This window comes from Desmodus rotundus, chromosome 3, assembly GCF_022682495.2.
Source record: "Desmodus rotundus isolate HL8 chromosome 3, HLdesRot8A.1, whole genome shotgun sequence".
NCBI classification, from domain to species: Eukaryota; Metazoa; Chordata; class Mammalia; order Chiroptera; family Phyllostomidae; genus Desmodus; species Desmodus rotundus.
Genome location: NC_071389.1, coordinates 23,061,315 through 23,080,673, shown reverse-complemented (window position 1 = coordinate 23,080,673; position 19,359 = coordinate 23,061,315). Strand labels below are relative to the sequence as shown.

Sequence of the window (19,359 nt, the reverse complement as noted above, 5' to 3'; positions counted from 1 at the left end):
AAACCACCAGAGGGACAGCTGAGGCTCCTCCCAGAATGAGCGAGCGTGGGGCTGGTGAGGATGCAGCTGGGCAAAAGTCTGGGTCCAGCCCCCAGGGACATTTTATCTTCCAGGTCCCCTGAAGCTGCTACAGGAGATATCCCTCCCCCACCCCACATACTCAGGGTGACAATGACCAGAGTCCATTTACATCTGCCACTTCATTTATTTATTTTTATTTGCAGGAGGAGTTGAAACAAATCTTTAAGGGTATTTTCATTTTTTTCCCCTCAACATGAGTCATTCAAGTAAAACCAACTTAACTATAGAAATGTAGCAAAGTAAGGAAAAAGCACAACCCAGGAGGCAAAGGTGGGGGGGAAGAGGTGGGTGCAGTCCGCATATACCATATGCATAAGTGCCTATGATTCACCTGCTCAGGACCGCCTCCCCAGAAGGCAAGCACAAGGACCCATTTTAAGAGGATGTTTTCCCCCCAAACATCTGAGAATGTTTCAACTTAAAGCTTAAGGTTAAAAAGAATGAAAAGAAAAAAAACAAAGAAAACCCCACAAACCACTCAGGCATAACCACCTTCCTTAACCAATCATAGGAGTTTCTTTTCATTTTATAAAAAGATTAATAAAAAATATTGAAAAAATTATTTTCTCATCTTATATTTGTAAAGATAATAGAATCCATAAGTTTCTTAGAAAACAGACCAGAAACCGCCAACCCAGTTCCCACCGCTGCTGCTGAGAGACCAGCAGGACTAGAAAGTCGGGATACTGGTGCTGCTGGTAGAGAATGGGAAGCTCAGCCCAGAAGAAATCAGAAAACATTGGGGGAGGGCACGTGGGGTGTGATTAGGAGCAATACCATGTGACACATGGCTGTGCAGAAAAGGGGACACAAGGTGGTCAGAAAGGCCTTGAACTCCTCCTCGACATACAAAACCGGTTTTTACAAAGATCCAAGCAGTTTGGTCCCAAACTGAGGTGAACATTTCAATGTTTATTCACATGCTTTGTCTCCTCTTTTAAGAATCAAAATTGCCCAAATTAAATCTTTCTGCTAATATTACTACATATACCTAAAAAAAAGAAGGGCTTTAAAAACCAGGGAAAGGGAGAAAAGATTGAAAATCATCAAATCTTTAGTCCTCTTAGCTCCAAATGAAATGAAATTAAGAACAAAACTGGTTTCTAATAGGGAACAAACCAAAATCCAAGTATCGTTCTCCCCTCCCTAGCCCAGCCCCCACCCCATACACCAACAACAAATGAGACACAGCTAAAGCCCAACGTGTTGTGTTCTGTTCAAGAGCTGGGCCGGACCCCGGGTTCCGGGTCGGCCGCCTCTGTCCAGTGGGACACTGCACCAGGAATGCTTTCGGCTATAGTAGGATTCTGCATGGCTGGTGGGGGGTGGGGTGGGATTTTCAGAATCTTTTCGGGGCTCCTCTGTTTAGCTCTTCACCAGCCATCTTCCCAGTGCCTCTTTCCCCTGGGCAGGGGGCTCCAATCAGAGTGGCCCCTACTCAGTGGTGGGCTGTAAATTGTCCTTCTCTTCTCGGTTCTCTGTTCCACTTTCGTCGTCTTCTATCTCTCCTTCTTCCCCACTGAACTTGTCGTGGGCCCACTTGGGGCTGGTGCTGGACTTCCGGAACATGAACCTGCCCCGACCCCGGGGAAAGGCTCCTCGGCCCCGGCCCCGGCTCACCCACTTCTCACTGCCTTCACCTTCACGGTCGTCGTGCTGAAAGGAAAGAAAGCTGCATCAGGGCCAGAGTGAATGGGTAGCCAGAACCCTCTTCTCTGGATTTACGCAAAGGTGACTTTTTCAAACAACTCTATGTCCCCACCCACCTTTTGCTCCTTTTCTGTCTTCCTCCCTGTTCCCCTCTCCAAAGATACTACTGATTCATATCCAAGAGAATACTCGGTCAGGCGCCTTAGGAACGCTAAGGCTGTAGCTTGGACATTATAATGATGATGATGATGATGATAAAATCTTCACTGAGCACTAAAAGACCTATACATGCATTATCTCATTCAATCCTCCCACCTACCCTATCATTATCACCCTCCACCACGCAAATGAGGAAACAAGCTTAGGAACTTTAACTCCATATTATTTAGCACACCATCCCTCAAAAGATGGGTTTGAGAAAGCCCATCACACCAAAATATGAAACTGTGTCTGATCTGCGTTATCAGGCAGCTAAAAGAAGCAGCAACACTCAGAATACATAGCCACCGCTCCAGCTCTTCCCACCCCACCCCCAGCCAGGAAAAGAACAGACGGCAAGACCAAGAGTAAATGACTTGCTTATGGTTTCAGACCAGTTAGTGTCAGAGGCAGGACCAGAACCCAGCCTCCTGTCTTGTACCTCCCATCTTCGGTTTTATGCAAGGAGGCAGTGTGCCAGAGTGGAAGGAAACACAACCTACATCTCAAACAATCCCTGCCTGCTCTGATGGTCTCATGAGAGAGGAGGAGAAATTTAATGAAAGAATGAATGAGAAAGAACTTCGAAATCTAGAAGTCACTTCTACCTCACCAGCCCCATGGCTTCATAGTGTCCAAACCACCCACCCACACAAGTAGGACTAGGCTGCTGGGGTGAAAGGGCCAGGGCCAGCTAAATGCATCAGGTCAATGATGCTCTTCAGGTGGCCAATAAGGGCAGGAAAAGGGCTGTGTGTGCCCTTTAATTCTCTCCTCTCTAGCAGTCCCACTCCAGCACCTGTGCTTGGGGCCAGCCAACATTTCCCTAAATGCAGACTCAAGGGTCCTCGAGGAAGTCTCAAAGTACCTCCCAGCAGCCCTAGAAAAGCAAAGGTAGCTTTGCAGAGTCCTCTACACAACAGCCTGTTTCCTAGTTGTGTGAACAACTCAGACCCATGCCAGCCTTTCTTGTAGGTGATGGAGACTCAGCCCCAAGTTGGCCTTGGTCACAATACACGGAGTCACAGATGCTATCTAAGCCCACTATTTACACAGCAGAGCTGAGACTTCACTCACTAGCCAGGTAATTCAGCCTAGAAGAGCCCCAACCTGAGAGAGGAAGAGAGGCCCAGAAGGCACACCTGGGAATGACCCAACAGCTGAAATGAGAGAAACCCCAGTTGCATTTAGTCTCGGAGACAGAGAGATCCTGAGTTGTCTTCCCTGCCAACCTCACACTGGTGAGTGACAGAGTGGAACTGGGGCTTAAGGGGAGAGTTTCCCTGGGCAGAGGCTGGAAGCTGAGGCTGGGCATGAGTGAGCTTACTGTAAACAAGTTCACAAACTAAAAAGGGAAGAGCAACCCTCCTTGTTTATCCTAGAATCCATAAATGTCTCAGATGATAAACCCTTCCAAGGCCAGGGCCACCTCTCTGAATACTCCTCTTGCTAGCACTATACTGTCCCACAGGTACACATCCCCCCAAGTGCAAGGTGCGTGCAGACACATTTCATCAGTTTTGAACAGACCAACTAAAGCCTTGGTATCAGCTACTACGCATGCCCAAGGCCCCCTGGCCCTCCCTGGTTATCCCCAGACACGTACCAGGTAGTACTTCTTGCTTTTGGGCGTGTACTCAGGGTCCCACTCCTCCTCCCGGCTTCTCTTTTGAAAATCATTGTTGCTGTTGTTGTTGTTGTTACCAGAGTAGCTGCCTCTGCCCCAGCCTCTCCCTCTGGCTCGAAACTGCTGTGGCAATAAACACGTAAAAGGAACAAAGGATCAGGTCAGGAACAGAAGAAAACTGTTAACTCCCTATGTTCTGTTCAAACGCTTTTCTGGCACAGAACAGACAGCTGTCCTCCAGTCAATGTGCTGGTCAACTGGTTCTAGCGACTCCATTTCTGCTCATCTCAGACCTGCAGCCTAGACAGAGGACAGCACGGCCCAGTGGCCTCGCTACACACAGCAAGAGCCAAGATACATTGGGAAGTTCTGAGACCAGAAACCCTAAGAGGCTTTGTAGCTCAGTGATTCTGATCAGTAAAACGACGAGTGGGAAGCCTGGGCAACAGGAACCAGATTTTGAGGTCTACAGACTGGATTACTTGTATCAAGAGCAACCAAACTGGTATACCGATAAACAAATAATCAGAATTGGTGGGGGCAGGGGCTTAGAGGAAAGGGGTAGGGGCAGGGTCTTACAAAGGTCCCTCGAGCTCTGCCTCCTCTTTCACTTGGACCTACGAAGTCTTTGGTCCCCAGTCTTGATTTGTCAAAGCCAGTGGTGCTTTCCTCTCTTTCCTCCGTCTCTTCAGTGTACTCCTCTGCTTTGTAGGAGTGGGATGAATGGGAGGAAGAGGATGATGACCTGGACCGGTCTCGTGCTCTACGATGCTTCCTTCGGAAACAGAAAAGCCAGGAAAAATCAATAAACTCCTTGGCCAGGGCCTCCTGGATAAGAAGCACAGGGCAATCAGGAACACATCCGTGATGTGGACATTGAAATTTAGTAACTTAAAAAATGCCAAATCAACCCAACTTCTAGCCAGGCACCTGCGGTGGTCCCAATTCTGTCAGTCATGTTCAGTGACATGTTTATGCCTGAGACTGTGATGAACATGGGACAAACATGTAAAGAGGAACAAAACACAGTCCACAGGCTCTGGTCGCTAAATGTAACATACGCGTGAACTGGAAAGGCAGAAAGAACTAGCTCTGTAGTGAGAGTCCCATGTATATGGTACTGGGACAGATACTTTATATATTATCGTGTTTGTGCTGTTATAGCACCTTATCTCTCGTAGGATGACCAACCCTGTCTCTTGCGGTTGCTCTAAAGATTTAAAAAAACAATTTGCTTCAACACTTTACACTGATATAGCAGGCACACCGTAAATGGCAATTCTGATTATTCAGTATTATTCCCCCATTTTGCAAGTAAATGATTCAGGTGACAGCTGAGCAGAGCCTGGATGCAAACCTAGCTCTAATTATACCACCACTCCACACACCACCTCCCACTTAGCCCAAACAGGTTGTTATTAACCACAGGACCTGGTGAAACTCTTCCCAGAGTTATTTCCCTGCCTTCCCTTCATCTGGGGGAATTACAGACTACAGCAAATTAGACTACTAGGATGAGCCACGGCCCATGCCCTAGTGGTGGGTGCCAGCCCTGCCTCTAGGGAGGTTGCTACTGGCTGCCTCTAAGGTGGAAGAAAGGCCAGGCTCCCAGGGGTATAAAGGGACTTACAGGGAGAAGCCAGCCAAGTGTCAGGGACCTATCACTGTCCTCCCTTCCCTTATCCTCCATTATGAAAAGCACCTTGCCCCTCCCCCACTTTCCATCCACTCCCACACTGAGATGCTCAAGAACTTAAGAAAAGACTTTACTCATTTTCAGAGAGAGGGGGAGGGGGTGAAAAAGAGAATCAGCGATTTGAGAAACATTGGTTGCCTCTCGCATGTACTCCAAGCGGGAACTGAAGCTGCAACCCAGGCATGTGACCTGATTGGGAATAAAACAGGTAACCTTTCACTTTGTGGGACAATGCCCAACCAATTGAACTACAGCAGTCAGGGCTAGCATTTACTCTTAATAATAGAAATACAAGTTATTGTCATGGGATTCCTATAACTCAGACACACAGCTCTAACTCCTAGAAATCAGAGCTATTTCAAGAGGTTTCCTAAAGGCTGCAGATTTGCTGCTTCTTGTGTTCCAGGGAAAGGCATCAGATCAGCAATCTAAACCCAACCCAGAAAGCCTGAGGGGCTCTGCTCCCTCCCCACCGGTGCGGCACACTGAGGTAGACTGCACCTCCACTTCCACTTCTGGCTGACAACTATCAGGTCCTTTACCTGTGGGGAGCCCTGAAGCTGCTGGGGCTCCTAATTCGTAAGTAACAAACTAGAAGGGACAAAGTAGAACAGAAAGTCTAAGTTTTGATATCAGCTGGTCGTTCTGTGACCTTAAGACAAATCGTCCTGAGCTTAGCTTCTTTACCATTCAAATGAGCAAAGCGGGTATCACACCAACTATCCAACTCATCTCCAAGGATCTGGTGATGAATGAACACATGGATGCTTGCCAGATCAGTTCGGAACGGCAGCAGCAGTGCTGCCTCTTAGGGGAGGTGTGGGCTTCAGCTCCGCTACATTTAATGAGACATGACTGAAAAGTCATGGAACTTTCTAAAATGTAAATAGAAACACCAGGACCTTGGCATGAATGCTGCCCTATGAAGTTCAACAAAGCTATCTTTGTCTACGGACTAACCCCTCTTGGAAGTGTCAGCTAAATTAGTTTAAAAGGCATTTAGGATCGACAATTTTGTCCTGTGTAGTTCCACACTGTTTCTTTGACCAGTGTTATTAGCTGATAATGACTCTGAGCCATTTCCAAAACGTAACCTCCCCATGAAAATTTGTGATGGGAAAGAGTATGTCTAGAACAACTACAAAACGAATTCCCATATGATTCTGCACTGCCCTCATAGCCAAATTAACTGCCCATCTCCCAAGAGGCCTTCTTAGGACAAGGTTCATGCCAATTTTGATGCAAAAGTTCTGTTTTCAAACTAGCGGCCTTACTTAACAGATACGTGGTAAAAAAAAAAAAAAAAGAAGAAACTGCCTAATAAGCTGCTGCTGTTCCTAACCCCGATGCTGTCTGCCTTGGGAGGCCTGGTGTATTAGCCTGAAGGGTGCGGGCAAGGGACCCCCACTCAGGAGTCTGAATGAGGTGGCGGGGGCTCACGTACTTCTGCTTCTTTGATCCTTTATGGGTTTTCTCGGTTTTCTCAGCTGATCTTTCCCTTGAGTGGCTTGAGTCTCGGGAATCCACTGATTCTCTTGATTTGCCTCTTTTAAGATCTCTCTCCTTATGTTTTTTACGACGTTCAATATCAAGGCGGAGATCAACAGGATCATCTTTGTATTTTCCCTCAGCCTGCCAGAAGAGAAATCGAATGAAGGTTTTCGGAATTCAGGGCTGCCAACTCAACCACCCCATAAACTGCAGTCACTACTCCAATGGAGTGGTGCAGAGGAAGCACTGGGAATGTGTCACCCAAGCTTGCAGGGGCCAGATGTCCCAAGAAGTCATTTCATGAGGATCCCTCACAGACCCCAAACCAGTTCTCCAAAGAGTAATGAAGACAGCTTTCTGAAAATGCTGTGTATTGATCTCGCTTTGTTTCCTCCGTGGCCCCGTAATGATCTGGCTAGCCTGGCTCGGGCTCACTCAAGAGCGAGAGAGGAGATGCTCACGTTACCCTTTTCCTATCTACGCTGCAGCAGTCGCCCCAGGCTCACCCTCTACTTGGAATCATCTCTGAGTACTGAGTCCAATGACAGACAATGGCAGACTTAAGCAGCTTTTCTAAATGGTTGGATATATTGAGAATTTCTCTAAAGAGGAGTATCAATAATGCAGGGAGCACCATAGTGGAGAATTCATAAAGTGGCAATACCAGATCAAAGTTTATTTAAAAAAAGAAAAAGAAAAAATCTTTTGGCTAACTTTCTAGGAAGCGTAACCACCAGGGAACGTGAGCTACAGACACAGCGCGAGCCCAGCAGCGGCGAGGACCATCAGCATGGCAAGGCTGACGGTCCCCGGGACACTGAGCGAGAGCAGCGATGCGGGTGAGTTCAGGGGCATTATACACTAGGAAGCAAGACCTCTCGTAAAAACAGCAAGGAGCGAGTGGTTTACTCTGTACTGACATTCCACTTACACAAACTCAGTTTTTTGTTGCAACAAAGTTTAACTTTAACAAAAGTGGTAAGTAAGTTTACCGCCACCACTGTTTTTGAGAGGGATGGAGTGGGGCTCTGCACCCTCCAAAGCCTTTTATGAAAAACAAGAAAAATGCAGGCGCTGCTCCCTTAGGTGGTGCAGACAACCCCTCTCATGAGTTAGTTTTGTGAGGCACAGATGTCTTCTGATGTTTCAAAACCTTGCCTTTCACATTGAGTGTCAATCTGTGGATACTTGGAGAAAAAGAAAAGGGGATGGGAAAGAAGAGGCTGTGCAAGAGTGCCTCTCATCACATTCAACCAACAAGACAAACGTGTTTCAAAAACTTAAAGGTTAGTATTTGTAGAAAATGTTTCAGGAGCATCGAAGAGCCACCTCTAATTTTAAAATTTCAGCTGTATATGTGAATGAAGGTCAATAAATACTGAGATTTCTTAAAAACCCCAAATCTAGTATTTCACAGAAAGAGAGTGCATATAAGCTTTAACCTCTTAATAACAGTGCACATCATTGCAAATGTAGCTGGGCTATCAAAGTAATGTTTAGCTTTAAAGTAACAGTAACCAAGAGATGATAGATATGGTACTATGTTAGAAAAAGCTGGACTAGCTGTTTCAAACAGTCTACTCAGTTAAGATACGAATATCTCACTGCCCTCTGACATGCATGTCTTTTTGAAATCATGGTTGGAAATAGTGCATGTATATAGTTGATTTGATAATACTTACAAGCAGAAAAATATCACAAAAAGTTTCTTCTCTCATCATGGGCACTTGTTCCAAAACTCCTCTCTTTTTTTTCTCAAGCTCACCTCAATAGACTTTGGGGTCATTTACCATATTCTAACCACTTCACAAAGGTTGTTGATACATTTAATAAAAATTAACCCTTTGTAGTTCATTTTTAGAATTATGCCCATCCTTAAAAGAAAAACACAAACTTAAGTAGAGAGTAATTTAAACAAACACATTTCTGTCAAGTTCATGCCCAACGCACTCATTTTGTTGGAACTATTGATCAAAGTAACAGTTCACCTTGTAGCCGGGTTCCCGGGGACTTTTCATTTCATCATGAGCCAAACCATGTTTTCTGAATGTACTGGGGGAAATGTCTATCCTCCTAAAATTGAAAACACAAAACATTTTAATATTCCACCGTTAAATAACTTATATTCTTTGCATACTTAACACTCTCCCATAAGCATGCACAAAAATACACACAAAATTCCAACTTCTCAAACGAAAAATTTCTTATTCCATCCCAGTAATGTTACACCCAGGAAGACGGACTCACAGTCAAGCTTATGATTTCAAGTTCACCTCAAGACTATCTAACACCTGCCAACACCAGAGGGCATTTTTCAACTTGGGAATTAGGATGCAATGGCCCATTATTTACCTATGAGATTAGGTTTAGGTGAGAAACAATTGCCTGGCATGACCCTAAATCCAAGACTACTATACAAACATGGTTCTACAATACCTACTGCAATAGATTCAAGAGCTGACTACTAAGGAATTAAAGATAAGGCCACCCTAACCAGTGTGGCTCAGTTGGTTGGGTGTTATCCCCCAAAGCAAAAGGTGGCTGGTTCGATTCCCAGTCAGGGCACGTGCCTGGGTTGTGGGGCCTGATACCTGATTAGCGTGCATGCGAGAGGCAATCGATATTTCTCTCTCACATCGCTTTTTTCTCCCTCTCTTTCTCCCTCCCTTCCCCTCTCTCTAAAAAAAATAAAGTCTAAATAAATAAATAAATAAAGACAAGGCCAACTTGATTTCTAGACAAAGTTCCCTACAACCAAATGTGATATTCTTTAAACATGCTGGGCTTTAAAAACCTTTCACATAATGCTACCGGCTCCCCAACCTCCTACTCACTATAAATTCTCCCCCCAAAATTGGTATTTGAAGTACATGGGTCGCTGAAGGAAATTTAACATTTACTCTACCTACAGAATGCTCCCAGTGACCTCAGGTCACCACCTGCTGGCTCCCAAGAATAGAAGGGTTCATTTGTACCAAAGGGCTGCTCTCCTCAGGCCCAAAGCAGGAAACTCATGGCCATCAGAGCATGTCCTTTCCACTCACGACTGCAAACACCCACTTCTATCCTAGGATCTTAAGGGTGGTACCTTAACTTCTGCTGCTAATATGGCAAAGACAAGTTTAAGATGTAATGATCAGTCTCTTAGGACCACCTGCAGCATACGGTTGGGGTCCTCACCTGTGTATCTCTGGGCTTTTCTTGTTCTTAGCTGCCTCCTGCTCAGATCCTCTCTTTAGGTATTTAGTAAAGCGTTCATGCAATGTCATTCCTGAGGACCCAAAGTGATGCTCTGTGGAGAGTCAAAGAAAAACACATTAAGCCATCAAAAGCAAACACAATATTCAACTCTTTTGTATGAATCTGCAGCCAAAGAGATATGACTGAAGTAGTCAAATCCGTAACAAACATACAAAAAAGAGGAAACAAAAGAGGCTAGTTCACACAATCCAATGCTAGGCACTGGATTCCCAGGGTAGCTCCCTTATCTCAGGACGTGGACACAAAGAGAGAAACCTGGAGCCCACTGTCCGTTCAGTCACACTGACAGCTCCTGCTTCCGTTTAAATCTCAGATGGAATCTGTGAGTGGCCCCACCAAGCTTCTACATGACCTTCTCTCTGCCACTCCCCAGCCCTCCTACCTCCATTTGCCCTTATGGTAGGGAAGAAATTCACACCATAAGGCTGACAAAAGACCTCTAGAGGCTTCTACCTGCTGGACATGAAAAGAGAGAGGTGCAGGAAAAGCCACTTTCAATACCTCCTTTTTCAAGCATTTTATATCTTCATGTGAAAGATTTTACCTATTCTATCAATCACAGGTTACAACTAGCAATTCAGAATGTTCAGCTCTGCCCTGGCCAGTGTGGTTCAATTGGCTGGGTATTGTCCTGCAAACTGAAAGGTCGCCAGCTGGTTCCCAGTCACAGCACATGCCTGGGTTGCAGGTTCAGTCCCCAGTTGGGATATGTACAAGAGGCAACCACATGATGTTTCTTTCTCACTCTGATGTTTCTCCTCCTCCCTTTCTCCCTCCCCCCACCAAAAATAAATAAAATTTTAAAAAATAAAAAAAAAAAGCCTAGTACTATAATTTAAAAACCAGAAACTCCTCCCTGGAAGGGATTTCCTTCAACCCAGTCTGTAGCTTCAAAGGCCCTTTCAGTAAGATAAAGGGCCCCATGCCCTGACTGGTGTGGCTGAGTGGGCTGATGGTCAGCCTACAAATTGAAAGGTCGCTGGTTCAATTCCAGGCCAAGTTCCCAGTTGGGGGTGTGAGAGAGGCAACCAATCACTGTTTCCCTCTCACATCAATGTTTTTCTCCCTTGCTTCTCCTCTCTCCAAAAAATAAATTAAAAATCTTAAAAAAATAAAAAGGTAAAGGACCCCAAAAGGCTCCCTTATTCACCCAATCATCCTGCTTGTACTAGAAGCAGCTAAGCAGCGGCAAGAGCGCCTAAGCAGGCCGGAGCCCGGACCCACCTTTAACATGGTGAACAATGGTCACTATGTGCTGGGCAAACAGTTCCGAGGGGCTCCGCTGAGACTGAGCTGACTGTATGTGCTGGAAAATGGAACGAAATTCCTGTTCCTTTTTGTTGCTATGAACTAGATCCCGACAAAGCTTCCGTTCCTGAGCCAATAAGCCACTGGGTCTGGGGGAAAAAAAACACAAGACCCAATATAACAAGATACATATAAAGTCAGAACATTTAAACCCTAAAAACGCAATGCATTTTTTCAGAGAGTTTTTACATTTACCCACAAAGTTCTTTAGATGAAGTGTTACTCAGTGACTCAGTCACTGTTTTGGGGGTCACTGCTGGTTTTAACGTACCCAACAAATGGGAGTGTATTTTAAAAGATCAACTAGCTTGGCCAGCCGGGGCCATTCAGTGAAGCGACACAATGAAGCGGGAGTGGGATGTGGCTGCAACGTGGTTCAGACCGACTTCCAAGAGGCTGCGTAGTTTTTACCCCCGGTAAAAAGCAACCTGGACATCACCACTTTTTCCTGAAGTTCTCCCCTCATCCACAGCCCCAACTCCAAACACTGCTGCACCATTTCATGGCGAAGGCCTCTAATAGTAGACTCTGAGAGCCTACTAAGAACGGAGGAATGGCCCCTGGATGGCTCTATGGACAAAAGGCACCTTGATCAAAGTCAGGAAGGAACAGAACGAAGGCTAGAGGCAGGGGAAGTATGTGCACTTGCGCTGACTAGAGAGCAGAGGAAACAGCAGAGGGGACCCAACACCAAAGCCAGTCACTAAAGAAACACCCTTCATCATCCTGTGATCCTGACACCAACACAGAAGAAATCGATCAGTGATACTCTCCCCACTGAGAACAGGCGGACCCGAGGGTACCAGCACTGAAACTCAGACGACAGGGGAAACATAGCAGGGGCCTGTCTTGCTTTCGTAATGTCCTTAGCAAGAGGGGTTAGGAGACACCATTTAGACTGCTGGAGTCCCCATCAAGGGCTACACCTCACCTTGCAAGGTCCTCATCGAAAGAGTCCATCCGGACGTTGACTTGGGCCTCTCGAGTAATGGAAAAGGAAGACTTCCCTGAGGAAAAGTCTCCTTTGGCTCCCAGCTTCTCTCGGCTCTCAGAGGTCTTTCTTAGGGGAGGTGACGAGCTTTTCTCCTGGACTGCCTTGTAAGCAGTCACTCGGAAGTTCTTCTCAGGCACAAACCCCCTGTGCCCACTTTCGGTTCTCTTGAGCCCTCCCCGATCCTCCTTTTTGGATCTCTCTGAGAAAGACTCCTCCTCCAGCTCCTCTGTTTTCCGTTGCTTCTCCTTGCCGGGAGGCGCATACACAAGGCCCTCCCATTTGCCTGACTTCTCCTCCTCCTGGTTTTTGTTTGTGCCTGCTATGACTTTTGACATAAATTTGGGTTCATCATCAAACTCAGATTCCTTCCTTCCTTTAGCTTTGTCCTTATCTTGATCATCCATGTCCTCCTTGTGGAAGTCAGCCATCTTCTTCTCGAAGTCATCTCGGAGCTTATACCTTTTGGGAGACTGGCTGCCCCGAAAAGGCTTCTCAGAATCAGTTTTGGGAGCAAACATATCAGATTTTATTTTCGAATCACTCATGCCTGTGTCAGAGAAGCTCCCTTTCTCTTTCATTTTCTCTTTATCAGTATTTGTTTGTTTCTGTTCCTTATCTTTTCCATTCTCTGTCTTCTGCTCATCTAGATACCTAGTTACAAAAACACAAGAGACACACACAAGAGATTTCTTAAGCAACTGGATCTGCACATCACCACATGGACTTCGGTTTTTGAATTTCCGAGTCAAACGTCTCGTGGATTCCTGTGTTACCAAAGGACTTTCTACTTGGTCACTTTTTATTAATTTAGAGAAAAATATTTGCTCCATAGAGTTGTGTCTTACAAAAAAAAAAAACATCAAGAAAATAACAAAGGTAATTTTTAGGATACTAAAAAACAAAACCTACTTACCTGTAAGTGGTCTAGTAAAAAAAAAATTAAGGTCTTATCCAACCTTCAGTCACTTACAATCTGCTTTCGGCAAAGTTAACATAGAATGTTCAACCTTGGACTGTTTTGCTTTTATACAACTCACATTTGGAAATACAAGTCTCAAAAGAGACTTCAAATTTGCTTCAAGTCACCTAGAAGATCTAAATATGAAATATACTGCAAACACAAATAGAAACAAAATACATGTTAATTGAGGGGAAGAGGCAAAAATCATCCTACTCTTTCTTATGGAAAAGGAGAGCTCATGCCCAAGCCTTCTAACAACATTCACAGTTCTGGCAAGAAACAAAACTTACATTTTCAAGTAGACTTACTGAAGGCTGGAAAGTACAGATTCTGAACATCTCATCTGTACCCATTAGTGGAGAAATATGGCAAAAGAGAATCAAAGGACAGAAGGACATCAAAGAATATGCTAATAAGAGAAAAGAAAAAGGAAAAACCCCACTTGCCCAGTAATTCCCTCTTGACAACCTGGTCTCGATGCAATGCCCCTGTTACGTCTCTGCCACCCCAAACCATACAACCACACAAAGATTCAGGTTCCAACTCACCATGTCACCCAGGGTACAAAGATGGAAGCACTCTTACATCCTCTCCTAACACGCAGCCCAGCTGGCTCCTACCAGGACATACACCCACCTTGTGATTTTAAAACAAGGCCTTTCTGGACTAAGCCTTGGACTTTGCCATTCTGCCCAGTCTCCTCAACTGGAGGGTTGAGGGTGCAGCTCTTCACCCTGATGGGCTGATGTAGATCAATCATAGCAGGTGGTGGGTCTTAGGGGGTCTAACAGCTCCAATGGCCATTCATTTTGGCAAAGACCGTATTTTTTTGATAGCTGACCCACAACTCTACTGTTCTCTGGCTTACATTGGTAGAATCCAAGGCAAATTTTAAATGTGAAAACATCATTGCAGAGTAGTCTAAAGAAACTTTATGCTGCAATACAAATTCAGGAAGGTAGGAAAGCTAGAGTTAAGCTTAAGATTTCCTTGGATGATGCTTTTAAAGTTTGCTAATGAAAAGTTTAGGAAATGAGGATTACCTTTTTACCGTTAATCACAGCTCCAACTTAAGACCGTGTTACAACTAAACTGCCAGCTGGCAAGACAAAACCACAACCAGGCAGGGGGAACCAGATACTTGCCTCTTTGTATAGGCTGCTCCTCCTGAAGCAGCAGCCTCCTCCTTCTGAGACGAGCCGTATGTGGAGCCAGAGGCCGGCGGACTCTTACCCACAGGGCTCTTCTTTGACGGACTCAAGGACCCAGAGCCATGGTCAAACTGACCTTGGTGTGTCCCAGCCTGGTACCCAGAACCACTCTGCAGAGCTGAGCCCATCTGGGATGTGCTGGAAAGTGGAGGGCTAGGTTTTGGCACAGGGCTAGGACGGGGAGATCGCCGTCTCACCACCACGGACTGGAGGGGGCTTTTCAGAGCAGGGCTCCGCTCCCGAGGACTGAGCTCAGACACTGCTGATGCCCGGGATGCAGAGCCAGTGCTGTAGGTGGTGGCATCTGCCCATGGCTTCGAGCTCTCAGATGCTTTTGTATCTTGAGAGGAGCCTCCAGAGAACGACTGCTCCTTGGCCTCTTCTCCCTGATTATCCCCGGCAGCCTGAGATGGCCGGCTATCCTTGGAAGAGGACTTTTTCTCCTTTGCAGACTTGCGCTTAGAAGATTCAACTCGGCTGTGGTTGGAGGAAGAACGAGAGGATGAGGAGCGCCTTGACCTGTCAGAGGAAGACTTATCAGAGTTTCTAGAATGGCTTCTGGACCGTGGCGAAGGCGATCTTCTCTTTGGGGACCGAGATCGGGAACGGCCCCGACGAGGACTGTATGCTTGCCGATAATTCTGCCAATTTGAGCGGTAGTTTCCATAGCCGCCTCGGTTATACTGGCCCCATGGATAAAAGCCTCTGTTGCGCCCACGGAAATAATAGGGCCTTCTATAACCTCTGTTGTGACCTCGGAAATCCCGATTCTGATATACTCTTGGGTGATTCCTCTCTCTGTTATGAGCTGGAGAATATGATCTGGAACGAGACCTAGAACTGAAAGGGGATGGGGGCGGGATGGGGGGGAGAAATGTTTAAATTTTTGACACAAGCAGTTTTATTCATGAAAAACCTGCCAATAAAAAAGTAACATTTTGAAATTCCTGCTTATAGGATGCACACTTATTTAATCCTACTGCTTATGGACCATATTAAATACAGAAACAGATAAGAATGACTTTAATAAATGACACCAAGATTGCTTCGTTAATATTATAGCACAGTTTAAGTGAAGACAGGTCTACAGTGAAAGAATATAAAAATATTCTTAATGCAGCAAACTAAACAATGACCATTGTAATAATACAGTATACTAACTGCTTAGAGTCCACAGTACCCAGATAGGTTATAGTTCAGGTCCTTCAACCTCTATGCTGTCACAACACTCTACTCCCCACCTTATTCACCTCTCACTGTCCTTGCAGGGCTGATTTCTCAGATTCCACTAAGAGCTGGGTTTGTAAAAAGTGAGTAACAGGTCTAAATCAAAGACCGCTTTAATAGGAACTTAGAGAATACATCTGTTCAAAGCTTACAGAATTTTTAACTGAAATCGGTATAGCAAAGCATACAGATATTCATTTTTTACTGGGGACCTAGAAATGGTCTCACTATTTAGGTCAGTTTCTATGGCTCAACTACAAGTTATTACCCAGGTGCCACACGAGGGCACCATCTGACTGTAGACACCTAAGTACATAAGAGATTAGCAAAGAGAAACTACAAAACAATACCCTTTCCCCTGCGTACCTTTTAAGTCAACTTAAAGCCGAAATGTGTTCTTCATCATTTAAAAATACAGAACTCTAACTCTGGCAAAGGTACATTTCCAGAAACACGGGTATTCAACAGTAACCTAACTTAGTTCAAATTACATGTCCATGAATGTCAGGCTTGTCAGTGACAGGCAGCTTTGTTTCCGTCAAAAAGTCACAGACTGGATTTGTTGGTGTAAAAATCCACTGGGGCTCTTGGATACCACCTGTCTTGTCAACGATGATACGGATCATTAAGATTAATCACTACTCCTAAGTAGTTAGCTAGAAATATGTAACGTTACTAGAAAATACTTCCCAAATACAATAAAAACCTTCAGTTACTCATCAGCAGGCCTGACTGGAAATAGATTGTTTGTTTTATCAATAACTCCAAATGTGACAGGCTTTAACAACTAAAATAAAATAGTGTTTTTACAAAGAAACTTATATTAATTTAACCTGAAGATAAAGTGGGGTTGGTTTTCTACTAATTATTACCTGCGATGCTCAGGTCCTTCACCCCAAGAACAAGTGCAACTGGCAAAGATGACGCATCACACTGCTGGCTAATGATTGCTATTTAAGTACAATTAAAAAAAAAAAAAACTTACCTTCCACACTTTTCATTTGAAAACAGTACAGTATAAGAAAAGAAGGAGGAAGAGGCAGATGCAGGCTATGAAACTGAGTATGACCCAATTAAATGGCTATACTTGAGGGAGGTGATGCACCACCAGCACTAAGGAGGGTTTAGTTCATGTGCCCATCCTCAGAGGCTACTGCTGCTTCTGTCACCAATTACTAGTGAGGGCCCTGTGGCAAACTGCATCCGAACTCGCAGTCACTGCACAGATGCAGGAACATGAGTCTCTGCAGATTGCAAATGAGGTTATTTACAAAAAGTCACTTAAAAGGATACAGTCTGTGAAATACAAGGAAACAATCAATTTTCTCCAATTCTGTAGAACTCAGCAGTTAAATTAATTTAAAGGCATGGTTTCTCAAACTCTCTGGATAGTACACTTCCCTTGTAGGAGAAGGAAAACAAAAGGAAAAAAAATCATGAAACAGAGAAGCCAGAAATAAGAATTGAGCATCCAGTGGCAAATTCATCTGTTTCTAAAAACAGAAAAGTCAGACTAGAATCAAGTATGAAAACGTGTTTACTAGTGGAGAAATTCCTCCAATCGTAATCTTCCAGGAGTAAGATAGCACATAAAACGGCTCTAGACCTACCCCAGCACATATTGCCTGCCTAAGATATTTCTCCTTCGTTTGCCAAGTCAGTGACCATGCCGAATGATTGGTATTATAAGGGAAAGGGTTCTGTCCAGACAGATACGCCCAGAGTTCCAGGTATCACAAATACTTAGAGGTGGTTAACATTTCTCAGTTTGTCTCCATTTTGGTTGTATAGCCTCTTGTTTTTAAACCAATTACTTAGTTTCCATTTACTAGATAAGAGTTTTAAAATGTTACCTTTCAGAACAAATGAACTTGAGTTTAATCCAGCCAAATCAAAAGACTCTGGGTACAAGGTTAAGAGTTACTAAGAGTCTTTGCTTAGTCCCAAGGCCTTGATAGTAATTTCCTGACATAGGTATAAATTTATTCAGTGGGTTTTCCCTCTTCTTTTTTTGTTGAGATTGAAAAGATGGGATAAATTTACTCTGTGTGATACAGACTCTGACACAATTGGGTAACCGACAGACTGTAGTCTAGGGCTTGAACAAAGTTTGGGAAAATGCATGCCCCAAAAAAACCTCATGAATGAAAAGAAACCCAAGAATGGTTACCCTCAGGTATAATGTCATCTTGAAAAAAAGTCTATTATTTCTTTTGTTTGAGGGAGAGACTCAAGATTTCTAACTTCCTGTTCTACATTATATTGGAGTCATCAATACTTATGGCACACCTACTTCTTGCTCAATGTCTGGTCTGAAATAAATTTTCAGGCAGGCTTCTCACAGATTCCATTTAAGAAATTAACTTGTTCTTATTAGCAGGCAGACAAAAAACAATTTCCACCATTTGTTTAACAGACTCTCTTAGAAGTACTATACGGAACCATCAAAAATAAAGCTTATAATAACAACTCCTGGGGTTTATTTTAAATTTCATAATCAACTCATTTAAGTAAAGAATTCTGGCCCTAGCTAGTGTGACTCAGTTGGTTGGAGCATTGTCCCATAAAATCAAAGATCATGTGTTCGATTCCTGGTCAGGGCACATACCTGGGATTCAGGTTCGATCCCCACCCGGGGCATGTAAAGCAGCAGCTGATGGATGTTTCTCTCTCACATCAATGTTTCTCTCCCCCCACACCCTGGCCCCCCACTGTCCCTCTCTCTAAAATCAATAAGCATGTCCTCAGGGGAGGATAAAAAAAAGAAAAGAAAAAGAATTTTAGAAACTCATCGGAAATAAACAGGAGAGGGTTCCTAGTTGCAAAACTGAGAAATTACCTACTTGCCTAGTGTAATTCTGACAAAAAACAAAATTGTGCAGAGTCCCCTTTTGGTACTTAACACATCAGTATTTCTTTCCCTAGTGCACATACAGAAACTTGTATCTACTGAAAGGTTCTCATCTACTCACAAAGAAAATTAAAAATCTTAAAGAACAAAAAACCCAACTCACAGCACATCAAGAGGAAAAGATACTGGAAGTCTGGCCTGCTATTATAAGACATAATTGAAATGGGGGAAATATCACCTAAAGGTATGAAAACTGACTGAATTAAAGAATATTAGCAATGTTCAAAAGAACTATTTGCATATTTTCACATTTAATAAGAAGACAAAGTGATGCCTACAATAGTGATTTTAAATTTGTTTTACAACTTTAAGATGAGTTTCCTAGACAGATGCAGCTTGTCAGTAACAGGCACATCAGGTATACACACACGACTCCTGGTAAGTGTTTTAAGGTTTATTCTAGTGGGTTAAGACTTCCTTTCCTTGTAATGTTGATCACATTATTAATCCTCTTAGCTATCAGCTATCTTCTCTTTCCTGATGAAAATAAACTTTGGTCCAAGCCTCCAAAAAATAAACATAAACTGAAAAATAATCAGATGAAAAGGTTTGAAGTAAACAGCTCAAATTTTTAAAAAATGCTCTTTCTTCCAAAGTAGATGAGAAATAGTATGTACTGGCAGAGGAGAAAAGGAATTAGGCAAACAGTATGGCAAGGAAAGCTGATCTGGATTCACAGCATTTGAAGAAATCTGGAATATCTTACAGCCCAACCTCCACTTCAAGCCAACTGCCCGCCCACG

General features: G+C 44.1%; 1 protein-coding gene across 4 annotated transcripts in view; it reads right to left on the bottom strand.

Annotated features, from left to right (window-relative positions):
* Positions 1-185: 185 nt before the first annotated feature.
* The window catches only part of THRAP3 (thyroid hormone receptor associated protein 3), a 57,487-nt gene continuing 38,313 nt past the window's right edge, over positions 186-19,359 (bottom strand). For 3 of the 4 annotated variants that reach the window (XM_024554576.3, XM_024554577.4, XM_053919988.2), the window contains 9 exons: positions 14,413-15,318; positions 12,244-12,957; positions 11,229-11,401; positions 9,924-10,035; positions 8,732-8,816; positions 6,697-6,884; positions 4,136-4,331; positions 3,536-3,679; positions 186-1,737 (listed from right to left, as the gene is read on the bottom strand). In XM_024554576.3, coding sequence (XP_024410344.1) covers positions 1,516-1,737; positions 3,536-3,679; positions 4,136-4,331; positions 6,697-6,884; positions 8,732-8,816; positions 9,924-10,035; positions 11,229-11,401; positions 12,244-12,957; positions 14,413-15,318 — 2,740 coding nt within the window. In that variant the 3' untranslated portion in view covers positions 186-1,515. The remainder of the gene's footprint in view (positions 1,738-3,535; positions 3,680-4,135; positions 4,332-6,696; positions 6,885-8,731; positions 8,817-9,923; positions 10,036-11,228; positions 11,402-12,243; positions 12,958-14,412; positions 15,319-19,359) is intronic. The other variant, XM_024554578.3, reaches the window with a different exon arrangement.